Source organism: Rhineura floridana, chromosome 1 (assembly GCF_030035675.1).
Source record: "Rhineura floridana isolate rRhiFlo1 chromosome 1, rRhiFlo1.hap2, whole genome shotgun sequence".
Taxonomy (NCBI): domain Eukaryota; kingdom Metazoa; phylum Chordata; class Lepidosauria; order Squamata; family Rhineuridae; genus Rhineura; species Rhineura floridana.
The window spans coordinates 266,704,890-266,731,466 of NC_084480.1; the positions used below are offsets into that span (position 1 = coordinate 266,704,890).

A 26,577-nucleotide genomic window follows, 5' to 3' on the forward strand; every position below is an offset into this window, starting at 1 on the left:
TAACTACTGGGTTCCTAATTTTAAAAAGAAAAAAATACTTTTGTTTTTAATTTTTAAATGAACATGTGCCTAAAGTGAAGAATAAATACTACAACAGGATGTCAAACTCTGTTGCTCCAAAAAACCTCTTATTTTATTTTATTTATTATTTTATTTATTTATTTTATTAGATTTTTATACCGCCCGACTAGCATTAGCTCTCTGGGCGGTGTACAACAAAATATAAAAATACAAAAACATCTCAAAATCTCATAATAAAATACAGCATAAACATATGTAAAAACAAGAAATCAGAAACAATTACAACAAAATTTAAAACTAAAACAAGTTACATATTAAAACGCCATAGCAAAGAGGAAGGTCTTAACCTGGCGCCGAAAGGACAACAATGTCGGCGCCATACGCACCTCTTTATAATTCCTCATCTATACACAGGAGGCCAACATTCCTTCAGATCACCATTTATTATTCTTTGGGGGTGCCTGTAAATTGTATGGTAATAAGAGAGGCTATGCAAATAAAATATTACTAGCATAGTAGTGGTGTAAAGAAACAGCAAAGTCAAACCCTGGCGTGAGCAGAATTCATACAAAGGCAGACTGGGGTAGAAAATGTTGCAATGAAGAATATAGAATGAGATGAGATCACAGCATCAATCTGTCCTTTGTGAACCTAGACAATGATCACAGAGCCAGATGGGATCAATGAAACCTATTTACCAGAAGTTCAGAGCAGTTGCATAACGCAATAGGCAGCCAGGGGAGAAAAATGCACCAGATTTACAGCTGCAGTGACGAAAATTTAGAAGTCTTCACTGTGATTTCTACCAAATGTGAGTACCACGTAACCAGCACTATTGCAAGGGCTGTGGGTTTTATTGAAATGGCATGTTAGGAAAAAGCCTTCAAAATGATAAATTCAGATGCATGCTCAATGTATTATACTTGCTGTGTAGTGAACTCTGATTCCTCTACCCCTCCCTTGGAGAAAATACAGGCAGAAATCTATTTCCCCAGGAAGATCCTAGACATCAAAATGACCATTAAGAAGACAAAGCATAAAGTTAGGTGCAGTGAAAAATGACATCCTGACTAGTTAGATGCCAAAAAAGGCTCTGTTCGTTTTTGACCCATTGGATCAAAGGAGGGATTATTTTCAAATTCGTGTTCTGGGATTGACTGCTTATTTAACCTTAGTGTTAGTCTGTGTCACAAAGAGCGAAAGTCAGACAAATATCAATGATCAATATGCATTCATGAGAACAATAGTTTTTCAACTCCTTGCGCCCAGGAGATGGATTGAGCATGGAAAACTATAGAGAAAAGTGAAGTCTAATATTATTTGCAAGCTCCAGTTCATATTTTCAGATTTATTATTATGATTTTTTTAAAAAAAATGACAATGGAATTATCATTGCAATCCCAAGAATATGATTGTCACACAGCTGATAAAATCATCAGAGCCTAGGCAAGGCAAGGGGAAGAGGGGCAACCCTAACTTTGACTGGAAACAGAATCTAGAATTTTAACATCTTTTGCTTTTGTTTTGTTTTTCACAGGCAAGACTTGGTGTGATTGAAAGGAATTGGTTGTAGAAGGCCAGGGCAGAAGGTGTATTTGGGAGGGGATATCCTACAAACCTGGTTTTGCAAGGGGATGTTTTAGAGTCCAGGGTCCAGTCTCAGAACCTCAGAAAGGCATCAGTCTGTGACAGGATGATCACATGGAAGTGAGGTCTCCTGTAGCTGAAATGTAAAAGAAGGAAATTTGGCAAATGAAGTTTTTCTCATACCTGCAACAATGTAGCATGTTAAGCCACAGTTGCTTGCACTCCCTTTCCTAGGCAACTAGCAAAAGCTCAGACCTGATCCGCAGCATCTCTGGGGTAACCAATGTAGTGGAGCACTATTCAGCATGTAGCAGCACTTGGTAGGTGCTCAGTAAATGATTTGTTGTTACATGCCTTCAAGTCAATTACGACTCTTTGGAGGAGCAACAGAGCACATGCTTCACATGTGTAATGTCCTATGATCACCCCTATGTCTCTTTACATAGGATTTTAGGAAGCCCTGCTGGAAAAGCTCTCTGCCTGAGACCCTGGCAGAACACACAGGGCTGACAACCAATTATAATTTTATCAGCCTGGCCAGAAATGTTTCCTAGCCAGTTGCCAGATAGTCGGAACAGGAGGATATAAAATGCCCTCAAATGTGCATTCAGTGCTTTTGATGTTAGCATGCATGCTTTTTGTGTGCCAAGTTATATCCAGTAATGGGTGCTTCTATCTGCATTAAGGTGTATCCTTCTGAAGGGCACTCTTCACATATTCAGGAGCACTCAGCCCAAGATGCCAGAATGCACCAAAACAAATGTTACTTGATGGGCCGTTAGTCTGATTCAGTATAAAGTAGTTCCTTGTACACTTATTTCAGAGAGGAAAAGAGAAGGTGTCATTCTGGCTGCCATCTTCATGCACGACTGTTCCTTAAGAGGCCTATTCAAGAAGTATTACCTCCTGTTAGAACTGCTCATGCAGTTCTTTGCTTCTCCTTTGCTGCTTTCCCTGCCTGCAGATGTACATTTCCACTAGGAAAATTACAATAGGCAAGCTGTAAACATATACCAGATGGATATTTATTCACTAATAGGCAAAAAAACCTTGCAGTTTAAGAATGTACCTATAGCCCACAGATATTTCTATCAAACTTTTAAAAGCAGGGAAATTGGGCAGCTATAGTGAATGCACCAGGGGAGCAGGAGACCTGACCTCCTCTCTGAGATATTGTACTGCCCTACAAATTTGTCAAAATGCAAACACCATTTGGTTGGTCTTTCACAGTCCAATCCACTTCCTGTGTAGCTTGGAAGAATTTGGTAACATGTGCCTCTGAGCATATGGTGAGTGGTGGCAATACCTACCATCTCCAAAGATGGAGAATTACATTTTTGTATGTTTGTTGGTGTTCTTACTTTGCTTCATTCCTGTGTTACTATTACTGTCTCACATGAAATCAAAGTCTGGTGTGTGTGTGGCCCCCTGATTAGGCAAGCCAAGCAGCTGTGAGTCTGGCTTTTAGAACACTGACAGTTGGTTCTTACTGAGCATGCCTGACATTATCATTGAGGGCAAGCCAAAATTTATTAAATTAATTAAAAATCAGCCAGACTTTTTTTTAACTTTTAAACTGCAGAAGATGAAGGTCAGTGTATGGGGCAAAGTCAGTAGCAGGATTACAGGTACTCTGTGACCATGGCTGATTTTTAATGAATTTCAACAGATTATGAGAACTCTAACAGAAAAAAGTCCAAAAGGGCTCTGAGTTTTCTCTCTTTCTCTTTAGACTTTGAACTCTCTATTCTTTCTGACTGTTCTGTTTATTGCCATGAAAATGTACAGGGTTTTGTTAAGCAAGCGTTTCTGAGTTCAGGACTATACATTTTGTAAGGTTTTGTTTTCAAATGAGCTTATGGGAAGCATCAGAATGGGAAGGGGGTATTTTCAATTTAACATTGTAGAATGTAAAAAATCCATGCTGGCTATTGTATACAGCCACTCTTGTGGCTGTATAATAAGGCACTCATTGCTGCTTAATATGGAGCATCATTAATGTAGTTAAAATTGCATTCAAAAAACAATGAACATGTAAATAATTTTTCATTCTCCTCTACTTTCAATAAGATGCCAGTAAGTAAACTGTATAAAGACAGCGGACACTTTTACATATGCTTAATATCTTTCCAATGCTAGTATTTATTTAACCTCTTCCTTCCATGACCCTAGTAGGTCTGAACCATCACTTGCCCATTTTTGTTCTTAATTTATTAATTATTTACCTTCATTATTGGGAATGTGTACTGTTCTGATCTGATCCACATCCCCACAACACAAGAGGTGGGGTGCAGTTTTTTGTGGCAATTTTCATCCCATTTCACAGATAAAAGTGGAGCAGCCACAGATTCGTTGTTGCCCTTTTAAATGCTTCTGCAGCCATCTCATTTCTGCAGAAGTGCATATAGCTCTTTGAAAGATTGTACACATTTAAAGTTTTGTTTTATTTACATTACTCCTTCAAAGACCTCAAAGTGGCTTCCATTCAGTTTCTTCCCAGTCAGTCTTTTCTTTGGATAGCTTACAACTCCAAACCTCCTCTTCTACAGCAATGTTAGCAAACAAAATGTCTTGCAATTCTCATTGAATCTCCCTCATAGCCAGCCCATACACTGGACTATGCTGAGAAATATGACTTGTTTCTATTGTTTTTAGCTGCTGCTATTGTTATATTTTTAGATTTTACATTATGCTTTATAATGTTATGCTTGCCATATTTTTGTTTTTTAATGTGTTGCCAGCTGCCTTGGAAGAGCTAGCCCAAAGACAGCCTTTAACAATACTGAAATAACTAAATATAAATGATGGTGCTGGTTTGCTTGGGAGCAGTACTGCAATTAAATGGTTAGGCCACCGGTTGGGCCAAGGAAGTGGTTAACGCCTCCTTGAGGGAGGGAGTAGTCCCTGGTAGCCTCAAGGAGGCAGTAGTGAGACCTCTTTTAAAGAAACCCTCCTTGGACCCAGATAATCTGAATAACTATAGACCGGTGGCGAATGTCCCTTTTTTGGGCAAGGTTTTGGAGCGGGTGGTTGCCAGCCAACTCCAGGCGCTCTTGGATGAAACCGATTATCTAGATCCGTTTCAATCCGGTTTCAGGCCCAGTTTTGGCACCGAAACAGCCTTGGTCACCCTGTATGATGACCTTTGTCGGGAGAGGGACAGGGGGAGTGTGACTCTGTTGATTCTCCTTGATCTCTCAGCGGCGTTTGATACCATCGACCATGGTATCCTTCTGGGGAGACTCGCGGAGTTGGGTGTCGGGGGCACTGCTTGGCAGTGGTTCCGTTCCTACTTAGCGGATCGTCACCAGAAGGTAGTGCTTGGGGAACATCACTCGACACCATGGACTCTCCATTGTGGAGTCCCCCAGGGATCGGTCTTGTCCCCCATGCTTTTCAACATCTACATGCAGCCGCTGGGTGCGGTCATCAGGAGTTTTGGAGTGCGTTGCCATCAGTACGCTGATGACACGCAGCTCTATTTCTCCTTTTCATCTTCCTCAGGTGAGTCTGTTGATGTGCTGAACCGTTGCCTGACCGCGATAATGGACTGGATGAGAGCTAATAAACTGAGACTCAATCCAGACAAGACCGAGACATTGTTGGTGAACGCCTTCCCTGCTCAGATGGTGGATGCTTACCCTGTTCTGGATGGGGTTACACTCCCCCTGAAAGAACAGGTACGTAGTTTGGGGGTTCTTCTCGACTCTTCCTTGTCTCTCGAGGCCCAAGTGGCCTCGGTGGCACGGAATACGTTTTACCATCTTCGTCTGGTAGCCCAACTACGCCCCTATCTGGACAGGGATGACCTCGCCTCCGTTGTCCACGCTCTGGTAACTTCAAGATTGGATTACTGTAATGCGGTCTACGTAGGGCTGCCCTTGAAGACAGTTCGGAAGCTTCAGCTGGTGTAGAACGCAGCTGCCAGATTATTGACGAGGACCAGTCGGTCTTCGCATATAACACCTGTCCTGGCGCGTCTGCACTGGCTTCCTATTTGCTTCCGGGCGAGATTCAAGGTGCTGGTTTTGACCTATAAAGCCTTACACGGCGTGGGACCTCAACACCTTGTGGAACGCCTCTCTCGCTATGAACCTACCCGTTCACTTCGTTCAGAATCTAAGGCCCTCCTCCGGGTACCAACCCATCGGGAAGGCCGGAGGGTGGTTACGAGATCTAGGGCCTTTTCTGTGGTGGCCCCTGAGTTGTGGAACAGCCTCCCCGAAGAGGTACGCCTGGCGCCTACACTTCCATCTTTTCGGCGCGAGGTAAAGACCTTTTTATGCTCCCAGGCATTTTAATCTTCTTAACTTTTTTAATCTTTTAATCTGTATTTTAATTTTTGTAGTATTTATTTTGTTTTTGCTGTGCTTTTCGTTGTTTGTTTGTATATGTTTTTGTATTTTTATTATGATATATTGTATTTTATTTTGTTTGTTCACCGCCCTGAGAGCTATTTCGCTAAGGGCGGTATATAAATTGAAATAATAAATAATAAATAATAAATTAGGCATTTTCATCTTCAGAACTCTGAGTTTCAACAACATTTCACATCACCCATGGGTTGAATCAGTGGCCTTGGGCAAATAATGGTATCCTAGGGCCCCTGTTTGTAAAATGGGGATAATAGTGACCTATCTCACTTAATTGTTTTGCGGACTATATATAGCATAGACATTACAAAATGCTGTATGCATTGAAGGTACCCTAAGAAATTATAAATGTGTAATAAAGGTTTTGACCTAGAAATTCTACATCAGGGGATAGGGAACCTATGGCCTACTAGGATTGTTTTGGTTTTTTGAACTACAATTCATATTGTCCCTGACCATTGGACAATGTGGCTGTGGTTTATTAAGTTGTAGTCCAACAATGTCTGGAGAGTCACAGGTTCTCCATCCTTGCTGTGTATGATCTGGGTCCTACACACATAGTACAAATGCACTTGATAAATCTGTGGAACAACCCCAGCTAGTGATATCTGCACAGGAAACCTTTCTTGATATTCCAGCTTGGTATTGTATGGAATCTGTGAAAATACACAGCAGGGCCTTTTGCTACAGTGGCCCCCACATTATACAACTTCCTGTTGAAGGAGCTCTTCCAGAGTATGAGTAAACTGAAATTTAGGATATGTCAAAAATCATGTCTTTTACCATAGGGGTATGCACCAGGGACAAGATTCAACTTACCTGTAGCTTTGGGAAGCAATCCACACTGTTTTGGAGTTGCTCTGTGTTTTTCCAATTTGATTCATTACTTGGGACAGAATTAGATCTGTTAAAAATGAAACTCTGTTTTTTCCACCCACCCCATTCAGGATAATGCAGAATCTAAAAATGGCTATAACTGTTTTTCTTTTTGACAGAAGCGGATGAAATTTGCAGGCAGAGCAGCCCCTCCAGAGTGGATTAAGCCTATAAAATTGTAGACATTGGTCCTGCAAAGACAAATTTTACCTTTGGGGGGTCCAATAGGAATCACAGTGAGGCAGGGGGTAGTAGTGGGGAAAAAGAACATGGATTCCCTGGAAAAACTAAGGTTGGGAAAAATGTCATTACCCAGCAAGTACCCTGTTACCCCAATGATCATTGGTGGAGGTGGGCTTCTGTGGATACAGTGGTGATCCCTCTAATGACTTGCATAGGGGAAGACATAGATCTATGTGGAAAACACAGGTTTTTAATCCCTCCCCAAAATCACTGTGATTGGAGTGCTCTGGAAAAATTATTAACTGTGATTAAAAATTAGACCTGTCTGTAAAAATTAAAGATCTCCACCCCTCCCCTTTCGATTTCTGGGCATTTCCCCAGTCAGCTTGATTTTGTTTGATGGGGGAATGTTCATGCATTTGTTGTTTTTTGGACCGCTGAGGCCCCAGACCCTTTGGGAAGGATAAGTCCTGTCTCACTAATCTATTAGAATTCTTTGAATGCACCAACAAGGATATAGATAGAGGTGACCCAATTGACACAGTGTACTTGGACTTTCAAAAAGCTTTTGACAAGGTACTTCACCAAAGACTGCTAAATTTAGCAGTCGTGGAATAAGAGGAGAGGTCCTGTTGTGGATCTGGAATTGGTTAAGTAGCAGGAAGTAGAGAATAGGAATAAATCAACAGTTCTCCAAATGGAAGGCTATAGAATGTGGAGTTCCCCAAGGATCTGTATGGGAACCTATGCTTTTGAACTTGTTCACAGACAATCTAGAGTTAGGGGTAAGCAGTGAGGTGGCCAAGTGTGCTAATGATGCTAAATTGTTCAGGGTTGTTAAAACAAAAAGGGATTGTGAAGAGCTCCAAAAGGACCTCTCCAGACTGAGTGAATGGGCAGTAAAATGGCAAATGCAATTCAATGTAAACAAGTGTAAAGTTATGCATATTGGAGCAAAAAAATCATAATTTCACATGGGGACTAAACTGGCAGTGACTGGCCAGGAACAAGACCTTGGGGTCATAGCGGATAGCTTTTACTCTCCAAGGGCTCGGGCCCTTGCTAGGCATGAGTTTAAATAGGTACCTGGAGAGAGGGAAAAAACACAGCCTTCAGTCAGGGTCCCAGCTGCACCTCCTTTCACTAACACACACACTACCAGCCCCGCCCCACCTGATCCGACTCAAGACATCTTGTTAGTGGCACTATCCAACTTGGAACATGAGAACCTTCCCCCCATCACCCCAATTTGCTTTATAATTTAGGGCACACACAGTTGATGCACACCCCTAGCATTTAACTGATAGTTGAAATGTCTGGTTTATCATTGTTTGTTTTAAAGATGTTATAATCTGACTTTCAGTCAAATTATCTCTATGGCAGCTTACAACAGGTGCTCTTTCAACTGAACGTTGTAAGCCACCCTGAATATTTTTTTAATTATTTGAAGAGTAGTATATTACAAACAGATGTCAAAAGGCAACCTTGTGCTAGTGAGCAACCTTAACACTCCTGACTCCATAACGTCTCTCAGCAAGATCACTTTAGTCTATCCGTGATATCACTCAGGGCCAGCTCCAGGTTTTGAGAGGCCCCCTTGGCAAATCATCCTCTAGTACATCTATATCAGTGGGCTCCCTCTTATGTGGGTGAGCCCTGGCAATCTTATCTGATGGTAGCAATCCAATCAGTGCCAATCAGCCATGAGCCACCATTTTTAATTTCCCACAATGTTCCATATGTCTCCAGAGCACTGTGGGAAATTAAAATGACATCTTCCAAACCCAGCCACCTGGTACTGATCAGAGTGCCAGGGAAAAAATTGAAGGGAACCCAGGGCAGGTGTTACTGGTAGGCACGAGCAGCTGTCTGAAGATGCTACATGCTGACACCAGGCTAACCTATCATACAAGTGAACTCCAACAATTTCTTTACTTCATTCTGATACTGTTTCCATTGTTTTTGTAGCACGTAGCCCAGTCAGAAGAAAAGCCAAAAGTACCCAGTGCATCCTACCAAAAAAGGTAAGGAAAATGTTATTTACTAAAGAAGATATCTCTTGTCTATGGAAGAGGAGCATAGCTTTTCAAGACCATGGTGTGGAACTGACACATTTACCAGTTCAAAAAGGAAATGTAACATGGCTCATAAATTGCATGTAGATTTTGGGGAAATCTTCGAACGCAGCCTTTTCATAAAGAAAATTATTTTTTAAAAACTAGTAGAAATTACAGTTCAGAAGTTCATCATAGTCATTGTTTACATTTAAAATACCTGAGAGAAACCAGGAACTATTGGAAACTGGTTTCATTTACCGATGGTACTTTGCTAGCAAAGCTTTGCACATGTACCTTCCCAAGATACTGGTCGTTGCTAAAAGTTGTTATATATTGCAGAGTTATAGTTTTATGTAGGTGAAGTACTATTGTACTTCTGTATTGTACTGAGCTGAACTAGATAGGAGGGAAACATAGGCTTCCAAGCCCCCAATTTCCCTCATATGGCCAATGTGGATACGGGATACTTGCGGGGGGAGGGGAGGAATTATTGGGCAGCCCAGAAAGCAATTAATTCTCCTATTTGCAAATTATCTGGATGAGGCCATTTTAAACAACTTTCCTTCAGTTGGGCTTATGGTCTGGTTACAGAGCCCAGCTGAGTGATAGTCTAGAAGAGAATATGCAGAGGAGAATCAGCCACCAAGGAAAATTAAGTCCCACCTCCTGATCTGCCCTCACATACATTTGTGTCATCTTGGCAAACTGATCTGGGTGGACCAGGCAAGGCCAGCCCCAGGCATGCCGGGGCCCTTGGGCACAAGCCTGCCTCGGGCCCTGGCACTCCCCTTCAGCAATTCGCGGCAGGATCACTGCCCCATATCGCAGGGCGGGAGCTTCAGAGCCCTTGCCATTCCCTCCCTCAACCTACCTTTCTTGGCTGTGTTGTGTGGCTGCGTGCACAGTGCTGCCCTTCACCAAGATGGTGGCTGAGATTTCCCTAAGAGGCTGAAGCCTTTGCTGCCATCTTGGCTGATGGCACGCATGTGTGCTATGCGTGCACATCCTTGCCATTAGTCAAGATGGTGGCAGAGACTTCAGCCCCTTAGAGAAACCTCAGCTGCCATCTTGGTAAAGGGCAGCGCTGCACGCACAGCCACACAGCACAGCCAAGAAAGGTAGGTTGAGGGAGGGAATGGCAAGGGCTCTGAAGCTCCCGCCCTGCGATATGGGGCAGTGATCCTGCTGCAAATCACAGAAGGGGAGCGGAGGGGCCCCTCAGGGGCCCCTGTAGCCCCAGGGGCCCTTGGCCACAGCCTCAACTGGCCGCCCTTTGGAGCCGGCCCGGGGACCAGGTAATTTGGCATTATAACACAACCCCCAAGCACGTCTGAACCTCAAGCACTTCAGAAAGTCGCAATCTGATCTGGAAGCTCCACCATCCCTCTCAGGTGTGGCTGGGAGTAAGTTGTGTTGATTCAGTAGTGACAAAAAGGCACACTTTTTTTTGCAAATTCCTTCCAGGCAAATTTGAGCATCCAAAGAAGTTCCTGGAGGAAAGGTAAACCCTGGCTTAAGTTAAAGATGCTCCTCTGCCAATAATGTTAACCACCCTGGGAACATATATTAAACATGATATTCATACAAACATATATTAAATAAAATAAGGAGTGCAATCATCCCAACAAATGGCAACTACATAATTTGAAGGGAGATTTTAAGGCCCAACATTTTTTTCTATAACACAAAACAGGGACAATGAATTCCTTTTAAAACTTGTCCCTTTACCTGTTGTTAGCCCCGTGACTCTGCCTGAGATGATGGGACATCTTCCACTGTGGTAATCTTCATAGATGCAATTGTTTAATCCCAGACAATAGCAAGCACCCCTGGAAGCCTGCCAGAATCTTTAAGAGCAATAGCACTCTGAGTGTGTCAGGGCAGTGTTAAGTGCTGCTTTGTCATATGACTATCTCTGTGAATTAAGGTCAGATGCCACAACATTAACAATTTCCTGATAGCAATTATGTTTTGAAAACTCTGTGAGGGGAATAGTACACAACCGCTTGCCAGCAAAATGTGGGCATACAAGTTTCTCATTAATTCTTTATGTTATGTGGTCATCTCAGATCCACAATGCTCATTTGTTTTCAAGGAGTCTTGAAAATGCATGGGATTAAAGCACCAATAAATTTGTCACAAGCCCCATTGAAATTGTTGAGGGGATACTTATGAATGGCTTAGGGTAGATTGCTGCCAAAGTGGGACCATCACATTATGTATTAATAGCCCAACTTCTGCACTCAGTTTAGAACAGCCTTCGCCAACCTGATGTCGTCCAGATGTTTTGGATTACAGCTCCCATCAGCACAGCTTGGAAGGCACTAGGTTTGGTGAAGCTGACCTGGGCTGGCTAGGCTATGGGAGTTGCAGTCCAAAATATCTGGAGGGCACCAGATTGGTGAAGGCTGGCTTAGAATATCCATACTAATGAATAATGAGCACAATCCAACCAGAGTTCAGAACTTTTAAGTGCCGTGGGAGAGTTAAGGAATTGCTTAATACTGTCTCCCATTGACATTGATGGAAAGTTTTATAAATGCTTTTTAAACAGAGACTTAATTTATACATGCTTAACATTGCTTGGCTCAGTCTCCTAAGGTGTAAGTTATGGTGGTTTTCTATAACAGTTAGTAACCCTTTGAATAAGCAAAAAATAATAATGAAGCAAGTAATAAACTTGCATAGTATAAAATTAATTTACTTTAGGCTTCTGGAATTGAATTGGTTTTAATGCTAACTTTTTTTTTTTTGGCAATGCATTCATAATACGCAACATTTCTAGCTTCCTCATACTCCACACTGACTTTTCTTTTCTTTTTTTCTACTGCTTTGTACAACGAAGCTCTGCAAACTGTGTTTGTAAGACACAGTTGCTGGTTTCTTGGGGAATATAATGAAAATAGCCACTGAAAGTGTTTTGCAAGGCTCTCTACATCAGGACTCCACAGCACAAGAAGAAAAGTGCATCCAGTAAATGGAGCTAGTGGCTGCTGCTTAAAAAAAAATAAAAATCAGAAACCAAATATTTAGAGAGGTGCTTTCCAATGCTGCTTAGTTTGGATGACATTACTATTAATCTGAATAACAGCCAAACTCACATTAGATTTTCTGATACAGTTAGAAAAGTGACTTCAAGATAATGCCAGCGATTTACCTTGAGAGTTCATAATGACCCATAGAAGCTTGAGATCCTGTTTAAACTGTGCTACTATAGGCTTGGCTTCCTGACCTACATAAATCATCCAGACTTATTATGGCACGGCATTAGGCCCTAATATACATAAGCAATTTGATCATATTTATTTTTCAAGGAGAAATAGTATCGGTATTAAATGAAAGAAACACATATGAAAGAATAATGTAGCAGCACTCTGTGTTGATGGCAAAATACTCATGGTTATGTGCCTTTATATTCTGCATAGCTTTATTTTTTAAGACGTAGAAATACAGGTAGATGTTGCACAACATTATCTTAAATTCTACTCCCAATGTACTAAGAGCCATCCCATTGTTACAAATAGGAACTCCCCTATGACTGCATCCTACTTCAGTAATATCCAGAATATCATATAGGATGAGTCAATGACATGGTTACTTCCCATGATAGCATTGCCTGCCTCCAGACAGATCGAATAATACAGGCATAGGATGTAACCACACTGGTGGTCCTAGTCCTTTCCATATTATGTACTGGGTTTGTTATGATCTTGGAGTCCAGCAGTGAATCCACTGACCAGCAGAATGAGTCCAAAGCTTCAAAGTCACTGGCTAAGAAGCCGGACCATATTCCTGACTCTGAGCGTGATTACTGTGATCAGGAAAGCGCTGAACCTGAGGCTGGCAGGCAGCAACTCCATGAGCCAGACAACATCAGGGCCCATAGAAGAGAACCAAGACCCTCACACGTGCCATATCCTGAACCCACAGAACTTGCTAGTCCAACAGTGCAAGGAGCATACCTGGCAGAGGCCATCAAGTACAGGCGCCCATTCCAGAGGATTAGCCCTTTAAGGATTCTAGCTCTCAAAAAGGGGGTGGTACTAGGGGAGGACTGTGATGTTCCTCTATTAGTGTATATATGGTAAGTGCTGTTTGTATAGGAGATACATGGTAAGTGGAATGAAAGAGGAAGGGGGAGTGAATGGGCAGTAGAATGTTGGATGATTGGCTGAATGTTTAAAATGGCTGACAGTATAAATGGAAGGATGTCAGGTAAATCTGGGTGGTGAATGTTAGTGGGTTGTTTTGGTGGGTTTTGAGAGGAGATTGTGTGGAGAGTTGGTGGATGTGAGGAGAGGGTGGAGTTCAGATTAGTATTAGATAAAACCATATGCTTATGTGCCTTATGAAGTAATCTTGTTATCTGTGTTATTTAATAAATACTTAATTTGGTTTACCAAAGGCCTAATCCTTGGCTGGGGTTTCACAGACCAGAAGGGAGGGTGAGGTAAATAACCAAGGCTGAAGGGAAACAGTAGCAAATGGTGGCAGCGGGTGAAGGGAAGAATATAACACCACAAGTATTCAGAGCAAACCAGAATTATAAGCAGTCTGAGTAAATCAAAGGGATTGGGACAGCTTAAGCACGCAGTCACAGAGGTAACCTAATTGAGGGAGACTCAGGCAGAGTCTCTGGGAATACTGGTTATAGGACGTGACTGGTGGTGCTGCCTAGCAGGGGGATCTGTTGAGATCTATGCTAGAGCGGAGAGGGAAACCATAAAAAAGGACAGTCCGGACTGGTGGAGTCCCTGGTGGTGCCTAGTGACAGGCAGTAACCACGAGCAGGTAGGAACCTGACAGGGAGAGCCAGGGAAGGGCGTCACATGTGGTAGCACAGCGGTGGGATACGAACCAAAGAGAGTCCCAAAGACACGTGGTGACAAAGGAGACTACGTCACAGGTGTTGGCTGTAGCGGTGGTACGAATACTAGAGAATCCCTAACAGTGGTGTGACAAACAGAAATAACAAAACAAGATTACTTGTGAGAGTGACTGGCAAAGAGTGTGTGGCAAAGAGTGAGTGAGCTCAAACACCATGGCTGAATATATAAAAATGAAAAGAGAGGAGCTGGTGGAGAAGTGCATAACATTCAATTTACCTCACGAGGGTAAAGGGGTAGATGAATTGAGGGTAGCACTTATAGGATTTGCAACTGCCCAGCAAAAACAACCTGTCAGGGAAGAGACCCCAGAAGGATACTTAAGCAATCCCGCTTATATAGAGTACTTGAGAGAGAAGTTAAGATGGGAGGCTGAGGAAAAAGACAAGCAGAGGGAGTTGGAAACTGAGAGATTGAGGATGGAAGGTGCAGAGAAGGAAAAACAGAGGGAGTTGGAAACTGAGAGATTGAGGATGGAAGCTGATGGGAAAGATAAACAGCGACAGTTAGAAACTGAGAAGTTGAAGATGGAAACTGAGAGATTGAGGATGGAAACTGAGAGAATGAGAGTGGATGCTGAGATACAAGGGGAAAGATTAAAATTGGATAGAGAGAAATTTCACTCTGAGGAGACAAGGAAAGACAGAGATGGAGCAAAAATAAAAATTACTCCAAAGGACTTTGCTGTGTATGAGCCTGGTCAAGATCCTCAAATTTATCTCACAACCTTTGAAAAGGCAGCTCAGTTGTGGGGGCTACCTGAAGATAAATACATGCAGTATTTATCAAACCTGATTAAAGGGGAATTGGCTGAGGTATACCAATATTTCCCCTCAGACAAGCCCGTCACCTATGCTGAGTTTAAAGAGGCAGTCTACAAAAGATTCAGACTGGGACCTGACTATTTTAGAAAGTTATTCCGAAACTGTCAGATCCAAGCAGGGAGGTCTTTTGTTGAACTGGGAGCAAAGCTGATGGATATATTTGGAAAGTGGATGAGTAGTGCAAAAGCTCAGTCAGTGGAAGAGGTGAAAAGCCTCATGATACTGGATCAATTATTCCATCAGTTACCACCAGAAATAAGGCTCCTGGTCAAAGACCGTTCCCCTACATCGGTGCAGGAGGCCGCAGAGATGTCGGATCACTTTGCCTCCAACAGAACTGGCTGGGTGGGGAAAACATCAAGAGAGTTTAAACCCAGACCATATAATGGTGGCAGAAAGGATGTGGTGCCACAGCGAGTGAGTCCTCCAGTAAAATCTGAAGGGCACAGGACACCCCAGAGTGGATCTGTGTACCCTAAAACAGAGGAGAAATTATGCTACAAATGTGGTAGACCGGGGCACCTACGTTTTCAATGTGAGGCTGCCAACCCCATTAGTAATCCTGCTCAGACAAGGGCAGTGAAAACAGAGCCCAAGGCTTTAGAAACAGCGAAAAAGGTTCAGTTTTGCCAGATAAACTGGACAGAAGTAACAGACCTTGATTCAAGTCTGAGAGAGGAAGTGAGTGTACAAGGGGCAAATTATTGGGCATTGCTTGACACTGGTGCCGCTCAGACGTTACTGAGGCCAGATTTAATAAAATCTGAAGAAATATTACCTCAGGAAACTGTGACTATCCAAGGAGTGAGGGGTCAACCAGAAAGCTTGCCTGTGGCCCTGGTGAAAATGGCGTGGAGAGGCCGAGAGGGCAGATATAAAGTAGGCATTAATGCCCAACAACAAGAACCAGTGATACTGGGAAGAGATGTTATGGGGGCACAAGGGAAAATATATGTGGTGACCAGACAGCAACTTGGCAGAGAAACAGAAGCCATGTTAAGGGGGGCTGAAACGAACAGGGTGGAATCTGTTAACGAGCCTCAGGTCACCATAGCAACCACTAGCAGGCCTGCTGAAGGAGACAAACTGTATCAACTGGTCTCTGGGGAAGAGACAGAGCATTTCAGAGAAGAACTGAATAAGGATACCAGTTTGAATCAAATAAAGGAGCAAGCCCTGACCCAACAGATTCCTTTCACTGACAAACTGAGGAATCAAGTTGTGTGTGAGAATGGGATTTTATATAGACTGTGGATGCCTGCTGAGAGAAAGGATGAATGTGAACCAGTGAAGCAATTGATAGTACCTAGCAAATACAGAACCAGATTGCTAGAGGTAGCCCACGATGTCCCATGTGCAGGACATCTGGGAATAAAAAAGACCAAGAGGAGATTGGCTGCACACTATTATTGGCCAAACATCTCCAAAGATGTAAAACAACATTGTATATCTTGTGGAATATGCCAAAAGGTGGGGAAAAGTGGAGTAAAGACTAAGGCACCCTTAAAGCCCCTTCCTATAATTGGACAACCCTTTTATAGAGTGGGAATAGATTTGGTGGGCCCTTTTTCCAAACCCACAAGGCATGGCAAGAAATATCTAGTGGTGGTGGTGGATTTTGCCACCAGGCACCCAGACGCAGAAGCACTGAGATCTGTAGAAGCCCCTGTAGTGGCAGAGGCTTTATTAAAAATCTTTATGAGGCTGGGTTTCCCTCATGAAGTGCTGACGGATCAAGGCAGTGTATTCATGGGAGAAGTGATGCAATGTATGTGGAAATGTTGTGGTCTAAAACATCTAAAGACCACTACTTACCATCCCGCCACTAATGGGCTAACAGAGAGATTCAATGGCGTTTTGAAGGGCATGATAAGCTATGTTCAAGATCACCCACAAGACTGGGGTGAACGTTTGGGATGCTTCTTATTTGCATACAGAGAAGTCCCTCAAGAGTCAACAGGCTTCTCACCCTTTGAACTGATGTTCACTAGAAAAGTGAGGGGACCTTTGGAACTGTTAAAAAATTCATGGGAAGGAACCCTGGGAGAGTACAAAACATCTGTAGTAGATTTTGTATTGGAATTCCGCAATAAATTAACATCAATGATGGAGGTGGTGAAAAAGAATTTGAGTCAAGCACAGCAGAAGCAAAGTTACTGGTATTACAGAACAGCCAGGGAACGTGTGTATGATGTGGGAGATATGGTTATGGCGTTCATACCCAGGAAACATGACAAATTACAGGCTAACTGGGAAGGACCATATACTATCAGAGAAAGGCTTGACACAGTGACATATGTAATCACCACAGACCAATTAAACAAAAGCAAAGTGGTTCATGTAAATATGTTAAAGCCTTACCATACCAGGGATGCACAGGTGTTGCAAGTTACCTTATTCCCTGAGGGAAGTGGGCTTGAACTTCCAGATTTGGTACAGGAAAGCAAAGACAAAGGAGGGGTAGATCAAGTGGAATGGTCAGAGGAGGTGGAGGAGGAAGTAAAGGAAGAGATTCTGAAAGTTTTGAAAAACTATGGGAATCTCTTCAGCAATAGACCTGGCCGAACCAGTATAGCCAAACATTCCATTGATACTGGAAATCATGCCCCAATCAGATCTGTTCCGTACCGTGTGAATGGGAAAGTTTTGAGTGAGATTAAAAAGGAGGTCGAAGATATGCTGGAACTAGGAGTGATCAGGGAATCCATCAGTCCCTGGGCCTCAAGTATTGTCCTGGTTCCGAAAAAAAGATGGAACGACAAGATTTTGCATTGATTATCGGCTAATCAATAAAATCACGGTCCCAGATGCGTATCCCATGCCCAGGGCAGATGCAATGTTAGAGTTATTGGGGGCAGCAACCATTATCTCTATGTTAGACCTCTGTAAGGGATTTTGGCAAATGGAACTAGACGAGCAATCCAGAGCCAAAACTGCCTTCAGTACACCAGATGGGTTATATGAGTTTGTGACCTTACCCATGGGACTAAGGAACTCACCAAGTTCGTTTCAGAGGCTAATCAATACTGTGTTGCGAGGCATGTCAGATTTTGCAGTGGCCTATATCGATGACGTGGCTATTTTTAGCAAATCGGTGCCTGAGCATGTCCAACACCTGACAACAGTATTACAGGCATTAAGAAAGGCAGGCCTCACAATAAAAGCGAAGAAATGCCAGTTTGGGTTGAAGGAGGTGGTCTATTTAGGACATAAGGTGGGGAGTGGGAAAATCACCCCCTTATGGAGCAAGGTGGAGGCAATACAAGCGTGGCCTATCCCCTTAACCAAAAAGCAAGTTAGGGCATTTCTAGGTGTGGCTGGTTTTTATAGGAAGTTTGTGAAAAATTTTGGGGAAATCGCAACCCCCTTGCATGAATTGACAAAGAAAACGTGTTCTAAGCATGTGGTATGGACGGATGAATGTCAGAAGGCTTTTGATCTGCTGAAGCAAGCCTTGTGCCAAGGACCAATATTAATAGCACCAGACTATGAGCAACCATTCATCGTGGCTACAGATGCGTCAGACCTCGCGCTGGGAGTTGTCTTGCTGCAGGAGAGAGAAGGCACCAGACATCCAGTGGCGTATCTGAGTCGCAAGCTGACGCCGAGGGAGAAAACTATTCGTCGGTCCAAAAAGAGTGCCTAACGGTCGTGTGGGGACTGAACAAGTTGCACCCATACGTGTGGGGATGAAGATTCACGGTAACAACGGATCATCGGGCCTTGTTATGGTTGCAACTATGAAAAACCATAACACTATGCTGCAGAGGTGGTCCTGGGCCCTACAAGACTATCAAGTGGACTTCCAGTTCATAAAAGGCAAGGACAATGTACTGGCCGATGGACTGTCAAGGCAGGTGGCTGGGACTGCCGTGACGTGACCAGACGGAGGAACAAAGAAAGACATTTTCCCCAGAGAAACTTTTTTTATGTGTTAATGCGACGTATAAATCCTGGAACAGGAATAATACTCTGCCGTTGTTTTAAGGGGGGAGGATGTGATGTTCCTCTATTAGTGTATATATGGTAAGTGCTGTTTGTATAGGAGATACATGGTAAGTGGAATGAAAGAGGAAGGGGGAGTGAATGGGCAGTAGAATGTTGGATGATTGGCTGAATGTTTAAAATGGCTGACAGTATAAATGGAAGGATGTCAGGTAAATCTGGGTGGTGAATGTTAGTGGGTTGTTTTGGTGGGTTTTGAGAGGAAATTGTGTGGAGAGTTGGTGGATGTGAGGAGAGGGTGGAGTTCGGATTAGTATTAGATAAAACCATATGCTTATGTGCCTTATGAAGTAATCTTGTTATCTGTGTTATTTAATAAATACTTAATTTGGTTTACCAAAGGCCTAATCCTTGGCTGGGGTTTCACAGACCAGAAGGGAGGGTGAGGTAAATAACCAAGGCTGAAGGGAAACAGTAGCAAATGGTGGCAGCAGGTGAAGGGAAGAATATAACACCACAAGTATTCAGAGCAAACCAGAATTATAAGCAGTCTGAGTAAATCAAAGGGATTGGGACAGCTTAAGCACGCAGTCACAGAGGTAACCTAATTGAGGGAGACTCAGGCAGAGTCTCTGGGAATACTGGTTATAGGACGTGACTGGTGGTGCTGCCTAGCAGGGGGATCTGTTGAGATCTATGCTAGAGCGGAGAGGGAAACCATAAAAAAGGACAGTCCGGACTGGTGGAGTCCCTGGTGGTGCCTAGTGACAGGCAGTAACCACGAGCAGGTAGGAACCTGACAGGGAGAGCCAGGGAAGGGCGTCACAAGGACAAGCAGCAGAGGTTCAAAAAGCCTGAGTTTGCTTCCAATCCTAATCTGAGCAAGTTGCTCACTCTGAGGTCTCCAGGTTGTGCTGCCAACATCTGGCCTTCCTTGCTGCATGGGCTCCTCCTTGGAACCAAACTAGACCAGATCCAGGATAGGACAGGGTTCAGATATTAATAGAGCAAAGTGAGAAGTAACCACATTATACAACCACGAGAGTGGCTGTTTACTATAGTCAGCATGGATTTTTTGCATTCCGCAATGTGAAATTGAAAATACCCCCCATGCCATTCTGATACTTCCCATAAACTCATTTCAAAACAAACTTTACAAAACTTATAGTCCTGAACTCAGAAACGCTTGCTTAACAACCCTCTCAATTTTTATGGTGATACACAAAACAGTCAGAGAGAATCGAGAGTTCAAAGTGGAAAAAGAGAGAGAGAAAAAATTCAGAGCCCTTTTGGACTTTTTTCTCTGAGAGTTCTCATAATCTGTTGAAATTAATTAAAAATCAGCCATGTTCACAGAGTACCTGTAATCCGACACTGACCTTGCCCCATACTCTGACCATCATCTTTCATCTTCTGCGGTTTAAAAGTTTAAAAAATGCCTGGCTGATTTTTAATTAATTTAAGAAATTTTGGCTTGAATTTAATGATAATGTCAGGCATGCTCCGTAAGAACCAACTGTCAGTGTTCTAAAAGTCAGACTCACAGCTGCTGGGCTTGCCTAATCAGGGGGCCACACCCACACCAGACTTTGATTTCACATGAGACAGATATGGCTTTCCCCAGAGAATCTTGGGAAGTATAGTTTGCGAAGGGTGCTGAGAGGAGACTCCTATTCCCCTGACAGAGCTCCAGTGGCCAGAGTGGTTTAACAGTCAGCTGCTCTGATTGAAGCTCTGTGAGTGGAACAGGGCATCTCGTAGCAACTCTCAGCACCCTTCACTAACTACACTTCCCAGGATCCTTTGGGAGAAGCCATGACTGTCCAAAGTGAAATAAAGGTCTGGTGTGGATGTGGCCAGAGACAGCTTTTGTTTAAATTTGGGTGGGAGACTACATTAGTGGGAGGCTGTAGAATAAAAAGGTGGGGGAAACCGTGAAAAGCAATGATACTGTTCACAACGTTTTCCTTTTGGAAAGGAAAGAGGCTTCCCATCTGCCGAGTGCCCACCCACCTAATTTCCTTCTCTCCCCCTCCCCTTCCTGCCCACCTCCTCCCCTCCCCCAGATCAAGCCCGAGCGAGTGGGCAAGTGAGTGAGTGAGCGAGCAAGCGAGCAGGCGGGCAGGGGGGCAGGCAAGGGGGGGCAGGTGGACGGGCAGCTTCCTCCCTGTAATCTGTGGCAGGGACCCTGCCGCGGATCACGGAAGTCGAGTGCTACTCCCCCACCCTAACGAGCGGCCCTTCAGGGACCCTGTGGACCGCAGGGCCCTCAGCCAGGGCCCGACCTGGCCGGCCTTTGGCAGTCTGTGAGTCAACCCAAATTGTGTTTGCATTTTTACAAATTTGTAGGGCAGTACAATATCTCAGAGAGGAGGTCAGGTCTCCTGCTCCCCTGGTGCATTCACTATAGCTGCCCAATATCCCTGCTTTTTAAAGTTTGATAGAAATATCTGTTGGCTATAGGTACACTCTTAAACCACAAGGGCTTTGCCTATTAGTGAATTCAAGTATTAACCATACTGCTCTAGTGCTATAATATCTGTTCTTCAGTACATTGTATACTGTATACATCCATTGTTAATGTCATTACATTTTCCAAACCTATTCCTAATACACAAATTGATACCTCCTCTTAGTAACAGATTTTTCCAGTAATTTAAATTTGGTTGCATGTTCCATTAAATGTATTACACCTACTTCAGCTGTACTTTGAACACATACTCACATATTTAACATTAAATTTAATAATTTTTTTTAAATAAAGTACACTTCTGAATGTAAACATAAAATCTGAGTGGATCTGGTAGCATATTAAGAACATAAGAACATAAGAAGAGCCTGCTGGATCAGGCCAGTGGCCCATCTAGTCCAGCATCCTGTTCTCACAGTGGCCTACCAGGTGCCTGGGGGAAGCCCGCAAGCAGGACCCGAGTGCAAGAACACTCTCCCCTCCTGAGGCTTCTGGCAACTGGTTTTCAGAAGCATGCTGCCTCTGACTAGGGTGGCAGAGCACAGCCATCATGGCTAGTAGCCATTGATAGCCCTGTCCTCCATGAATTTGTCTAATCTTCTTTTAAAGCCATCCAAGCTGGTGGCCATTACTGCATCTTGTGGGAGCAAATTCCATAGTTTAACTATGCGCTGAGTAAAGAAGTACTTCCTTTTGTCTGTCCTGAATCTTCCAACATTCAGCTTCTTGGAATGTCCACGAGTTCTAGTATTATGAGAGAGGGAGAAGAACTTTTCTCTATCCACTTTCTCAATGCCATGCATAATTTTATACACTTCTATCATGTCTCCTCTGACCCGCCTTTTCTCTAAACTAAAAAGCCCCCAATGCTGCAACCTTTCCTCGTAAGGGAGTCGCTCCATCCCCTTGATCATTCTGGTTGCCCTCTTCTGAACCTTTTCCAACTCTATAATATCCTTTCTGAGATGAGGCAACCAGAACTGTACACAGTATTCCAAATGCGGCCGCACCATAGATTTATACAACGGCATTATGATATCGGCTGTTTTATTTTCAATACCTTTCCTAATTATCGCTAGCATGGAATTTGCCTTTTTCACAGCTGCCGCACACTGGGTCGACATTTTCATCGTGCTGTCCACTACAACCCCGAGGTCTCTCTCCTGGTCGGTCACCGCCAGTTCAGACCCCATGAGCGTATATGTGAAATTAAGATTTTTTGCTCCAATATGCATAATTTTACACTTGTTTATATTGAATTGCATTTGCCATTTTTCTGCCCATTCACTCAGTTTGGAGAGGTCTTTTTGGAGCTCTTCGCAATCCCTTTTTGTTTTAACAACCCTGAACAATTTAGTGTCGTCAGCAAACTTGGCCACTTCACTGCTCACTCCTAATTCTAGGTCATTAATGAACAAGTTGAAAAGTACAGGTCCCAATACCGATCCTTGAGGGACTCCACTTTCTACAGCCCTCCATTGGGAGAACTGTCCGTTTATTCCTACTCTCTGCTTTCTGCTTCTTAACCAATTCCTTATCCACAAGAGGACCTCTCCTCTTATTCCATGACTGCTAAGCTTCCTCAGAAGCCTTTGGTGAGGTACCTTGTCAAACGCTTTTTGAAAGTCTAAGTACACTATGTCCACTGGATCACCTCTATCTATATGCTTGCTGACACTCTCAAAGAATTCTAATAGGTTACTGAGACAGGACTTTCCCTTGCAGAAGCCATGCTGGCTCTGCTTCAGCAAGGCTTGTTCTTCTATGTGCTTAGTTAATCTAGCTTTAATAATACTTTCTACCAGTTTTCCAGGGACAGAAGTTAAGCTAACTGGCCTGTAATTTCCGGGATCCCCTCTGGATCCCTTTTTGAAGATTGGCGTTACATTTGCCACTTTCCAGTCCTCAGGCACGGAGGAGGACCCGAGGGACAAGTTACATATTTTAGTTAGCAGATCAGCAATTTCACCTTTGAGTTCTTTGAGAACTCTCGGGTGGATGCCATCCGGGCCCGGTGATTTGTCAGTTTTTATATTGTCCATTAAGCTTAGAACTTCCTCTCTCGTTACCACTATTTGTCTCAGTTCCTCAGAATCCCTTCCTGCAAATGTTAGTTCAGGTTCAGGGATCTGCCCTATATCTTCCACTGTGAAGACAGATGCAAAGAATTCATTTAGCTTCTCTGCAATCTCCTTATCGTTCTTTAGTACACCTTTGACTCCCTTATCATCCAAGGGTCCAATTGTCTCCCTAGATGGTCTCCTGCTTTGAATGTATTTATAGAATTTTTTGTTGTTGGTTTTTATGTTCTTAGCAATGTGCTCCTCAAATTCTTTTTTAGCATCCCTTATTGTCTTCTTGCATTTCTTTTGCCAGAGTTTGTGTTCTTTTTTATTTTCTTCATTTGGACAAGACTTCCATTTTCTGAAGGAGGACTTTTTGCCTCTAAGAGCTTCCTTGACTTTGCTCGTTAACCATGCTGGCATCTTCTTGGCCCTGGCGGTACCTTTTCTGATCTGCGGTATGCACTCCAGTTGAGCTTCTAATATAGTGTTTTTAAACAACTTCCAAGCATTTTCGAGTGATGTGACCCTCTGGACTTTGTTTTTCAGCTTTCTTTTTACCAATCCCCTCATTTTTGTGAAGTTTCCTCTTTTGAAGTCAAATGTGACCGTGTTGGATTTTCGTGGCAATTGGCCAGTTACATGTATGTTTAATTTAATAGCACTGCGGTCACTGCTCCCAATCGGTTCAACAACACTTACATCTCACACCAGGTCCCGGTCCCCACTGAGGATTAAGTCCAGGGTTGCCATCCCTCTGGTCGGTTCCATGACCAACTGATCTAGGGAATAGTCATTTAGAATATCTAGAAACTTTGCTTCTTTGTCATGACTGGAACACATATGCAGCCAGTCTATGTTTGGGTAGTTGAAGTCACCCATTACTACCACATTTCCTAGTTTGGATGCTTCCTCAATTTCATATCTCATCACAAGGTCTCCCTGAGCATTTTGATCAGGGGGACGATAGATCGTTCCCAGTATTAAGTCCCTCCTGGGGCACGGTATCACCACCCACAACGATTCTGTGGAGGAGTCTGCCTCTTTTGGGGTTTCGAGCTTGCTGGATTCAATGCCTTCTTTCATGTATAGAGCGACTCCGCCACCAATACGTCCTTCCCTGTCCTTCCGATATAGTTTATATCCAGGAATAACCGTATCCCACTGGTTTTCTCCATTCCACCAGGTCTCGGTTATGCTCACTATATCAATGCTCTTCTCTAAGACCAAGCACTCCAGTTCTCCCATCTTGGTTCGGAGGCTCCTAGCATTAGCGTACAGGCATTTGTAAGCAGTGTCTCTCTTCAAGTGTCTTTGGCACTTGTGGTTAGGCCTGTGGTAATTTTGCTCTTCTGAATTTAGATCCTGTGCCCCTGCTCTCACAATGCCTACTTCTAGGCCTACCCCTTTTAACATTTCATCATTTCTTTGGTTTTTATCCCAGGGGGGAGGTTTATTCCGAACCGGACCTTTCTCAGCTCCTGTCGGGTTTCCCCCCTCAGTCAGTTTAAAAGCTGCCCTGCTACCTTTTTAATTTTAAGTGCCAGCAGTCTGGTTCCATTCTGGTTCAAGTGGAGCCCGTCCCTTTTGTACAGGCCCGGCTTGTCCCAAAATGTTCCCCAGTGCCTAACAAATCCAAACCCTTCCACCCGACACCATCGTCTCATCCACGCATTGAGACTGCGAAGCTGGGCCTGTCTGGCTGGTCCTGCGTGTGGAACCGGTAGCATTTCAGAGAAAGCCACCTTGGAGGTCCTGGCTTTCAGCATCCTACCTAGCAACCTAAATTTTGCTTCCAGGACCTCACGGCTGCATTTCCCCATGTCGTTAGTGCCAACGTGCACCACGACCACTGACTCCTTCCCAGCACTGTCTACCAAACTATCTAAACGACGGGCGATATCCGCAACCTTCGCACCAGGCAGGCAAAACACCTTGCGGTCTACACGCCCATCACACACCCCACTGTCTATGTTCCTAATGATCGAATCACCCACTACAAGGATCCCTCCACCCCCTGGAGATATATCCTCGGCACGAGAGGATAGCTGCTCATCTCCCAAGCAATGGGTCCCTTCTAAGGGATCGTTTCCCTCTTCCTCAGCTGGATGCTCTCCTTCCCCGAGACCATCGTTCTCCATGATAGCAGGAGAGCTATCATCGTTGGAGTGGGACACAGCTATAACGTCCCTGAAGGCCTCCTCCACACATAATAAAACAAATAATAAAAAATATTATTTTTTACGAGGCTAGAAAACTATGTAATGAAATTAAGATTAAACCTGGGAACCCAAACATTAGAACACAATAGTGTCGATATTCAGTAGCATAACAATCCATTTGGAAGAAAGAATGAAAAAGAGGTATCATCCTTCCTGCAAAATGTATGTCTCAAGGTCCCTCAAAAGGCATGTCTGCAGGATTCATTGACCCCATGGTGAACTAGCCTTATGATACAGTCTCTCCATTAATGTTCACAATGAAGGATATGCGTTATGAAGCTGTCAATTTGTGTGGAGTATATATATAATTTTTACAACTGGTCCATGACCACCACACAGTTGTTCAGTTTGGGTAGATCAAAGGAGTCCAGCTAGATTAAAAAGTAAGGCAATTGGTAGTCATATATGAGCCCTTTGGCTTACAAAGAGGTGAGATATTAAAAGGCTCCATAGAGGATAGGGTACTGCTAATTGGTAGAACATATTTTTGCACGCTGAAAGTCCCAGTTTCAGCTCCTGGCATCTCCAGGGCCTATGGAGGTCCCTGGAAAGCCACTGTCAGTCAGAGGCTGGCTAGAGACTAGAGGGATGAATGGTCTGGTCTGGTATAAGGTAGTTGTCTATATTTCTGTTTTTGGTCCAAGGTGCTTCAAATCTGTTCCTTAGGGGCAACTGATTTAACTCCTTTCAATAGCTAACCAAATGATCTTCCACAATGAGATGGCTCTTGAGAGAGTCAACAGACTCAAAACACATTAGGACAACAAAACATCCGCTGGATACTTGTTCTTGCATTTGGTGCCGTCCCATCATTCCTACTTCAGTGAACATGCAAGCTAAGGCAGAGCTTGGAAAAGTTACTTTTTTGAACTACAACTCCCATCAGCCCAGTCCAGTGGCCATGTTGGCTGGGGCTGATGGGAGTTGTAGTTCAAAAAAGTAACTTTTCCAAGCTCTGATTCATCATAGGTCATTTTGAAGGAGACAAATCTTCTCTTTTTCAGGGAAGGGGGAGAGGGAGAGGTTCCTCTCTCCAGCCCTTTTATTGCACCCTTGTTGACTTTAATCCT

General features: G+C 43.5%; 1 protein-coding gene across 2 annotated transcripts in view; it reads left to right on the plus strand.

The window, feature by feature from the left end:
* The first annotated feature begins 680 nt into the window (after positions 1 to 680).
* VXN (vexin) overlaps positions 681 to 26,577 on the plus strand; it is a 31,176-nt gene continuing 5,279 nt past the window's right edge. For both annotated transcript variants that reach the window (XM_061600400.1, XM_061600410.1), the window contains exons 1-2: positions 681 to 832; positions 9,009 to 9,064. In XM_061600400.1, the coding sequence (XP_061456384.1) occupies positions 769 to 832; positions 9,009 to 9,064 (120 nt within the window). In that variant the 5' untranslated portion in view covers positions 681 to 768. The remainder of the gene's footprint in view (positions 833 to 9,008; positions 9,065 to 26,577) is intronic.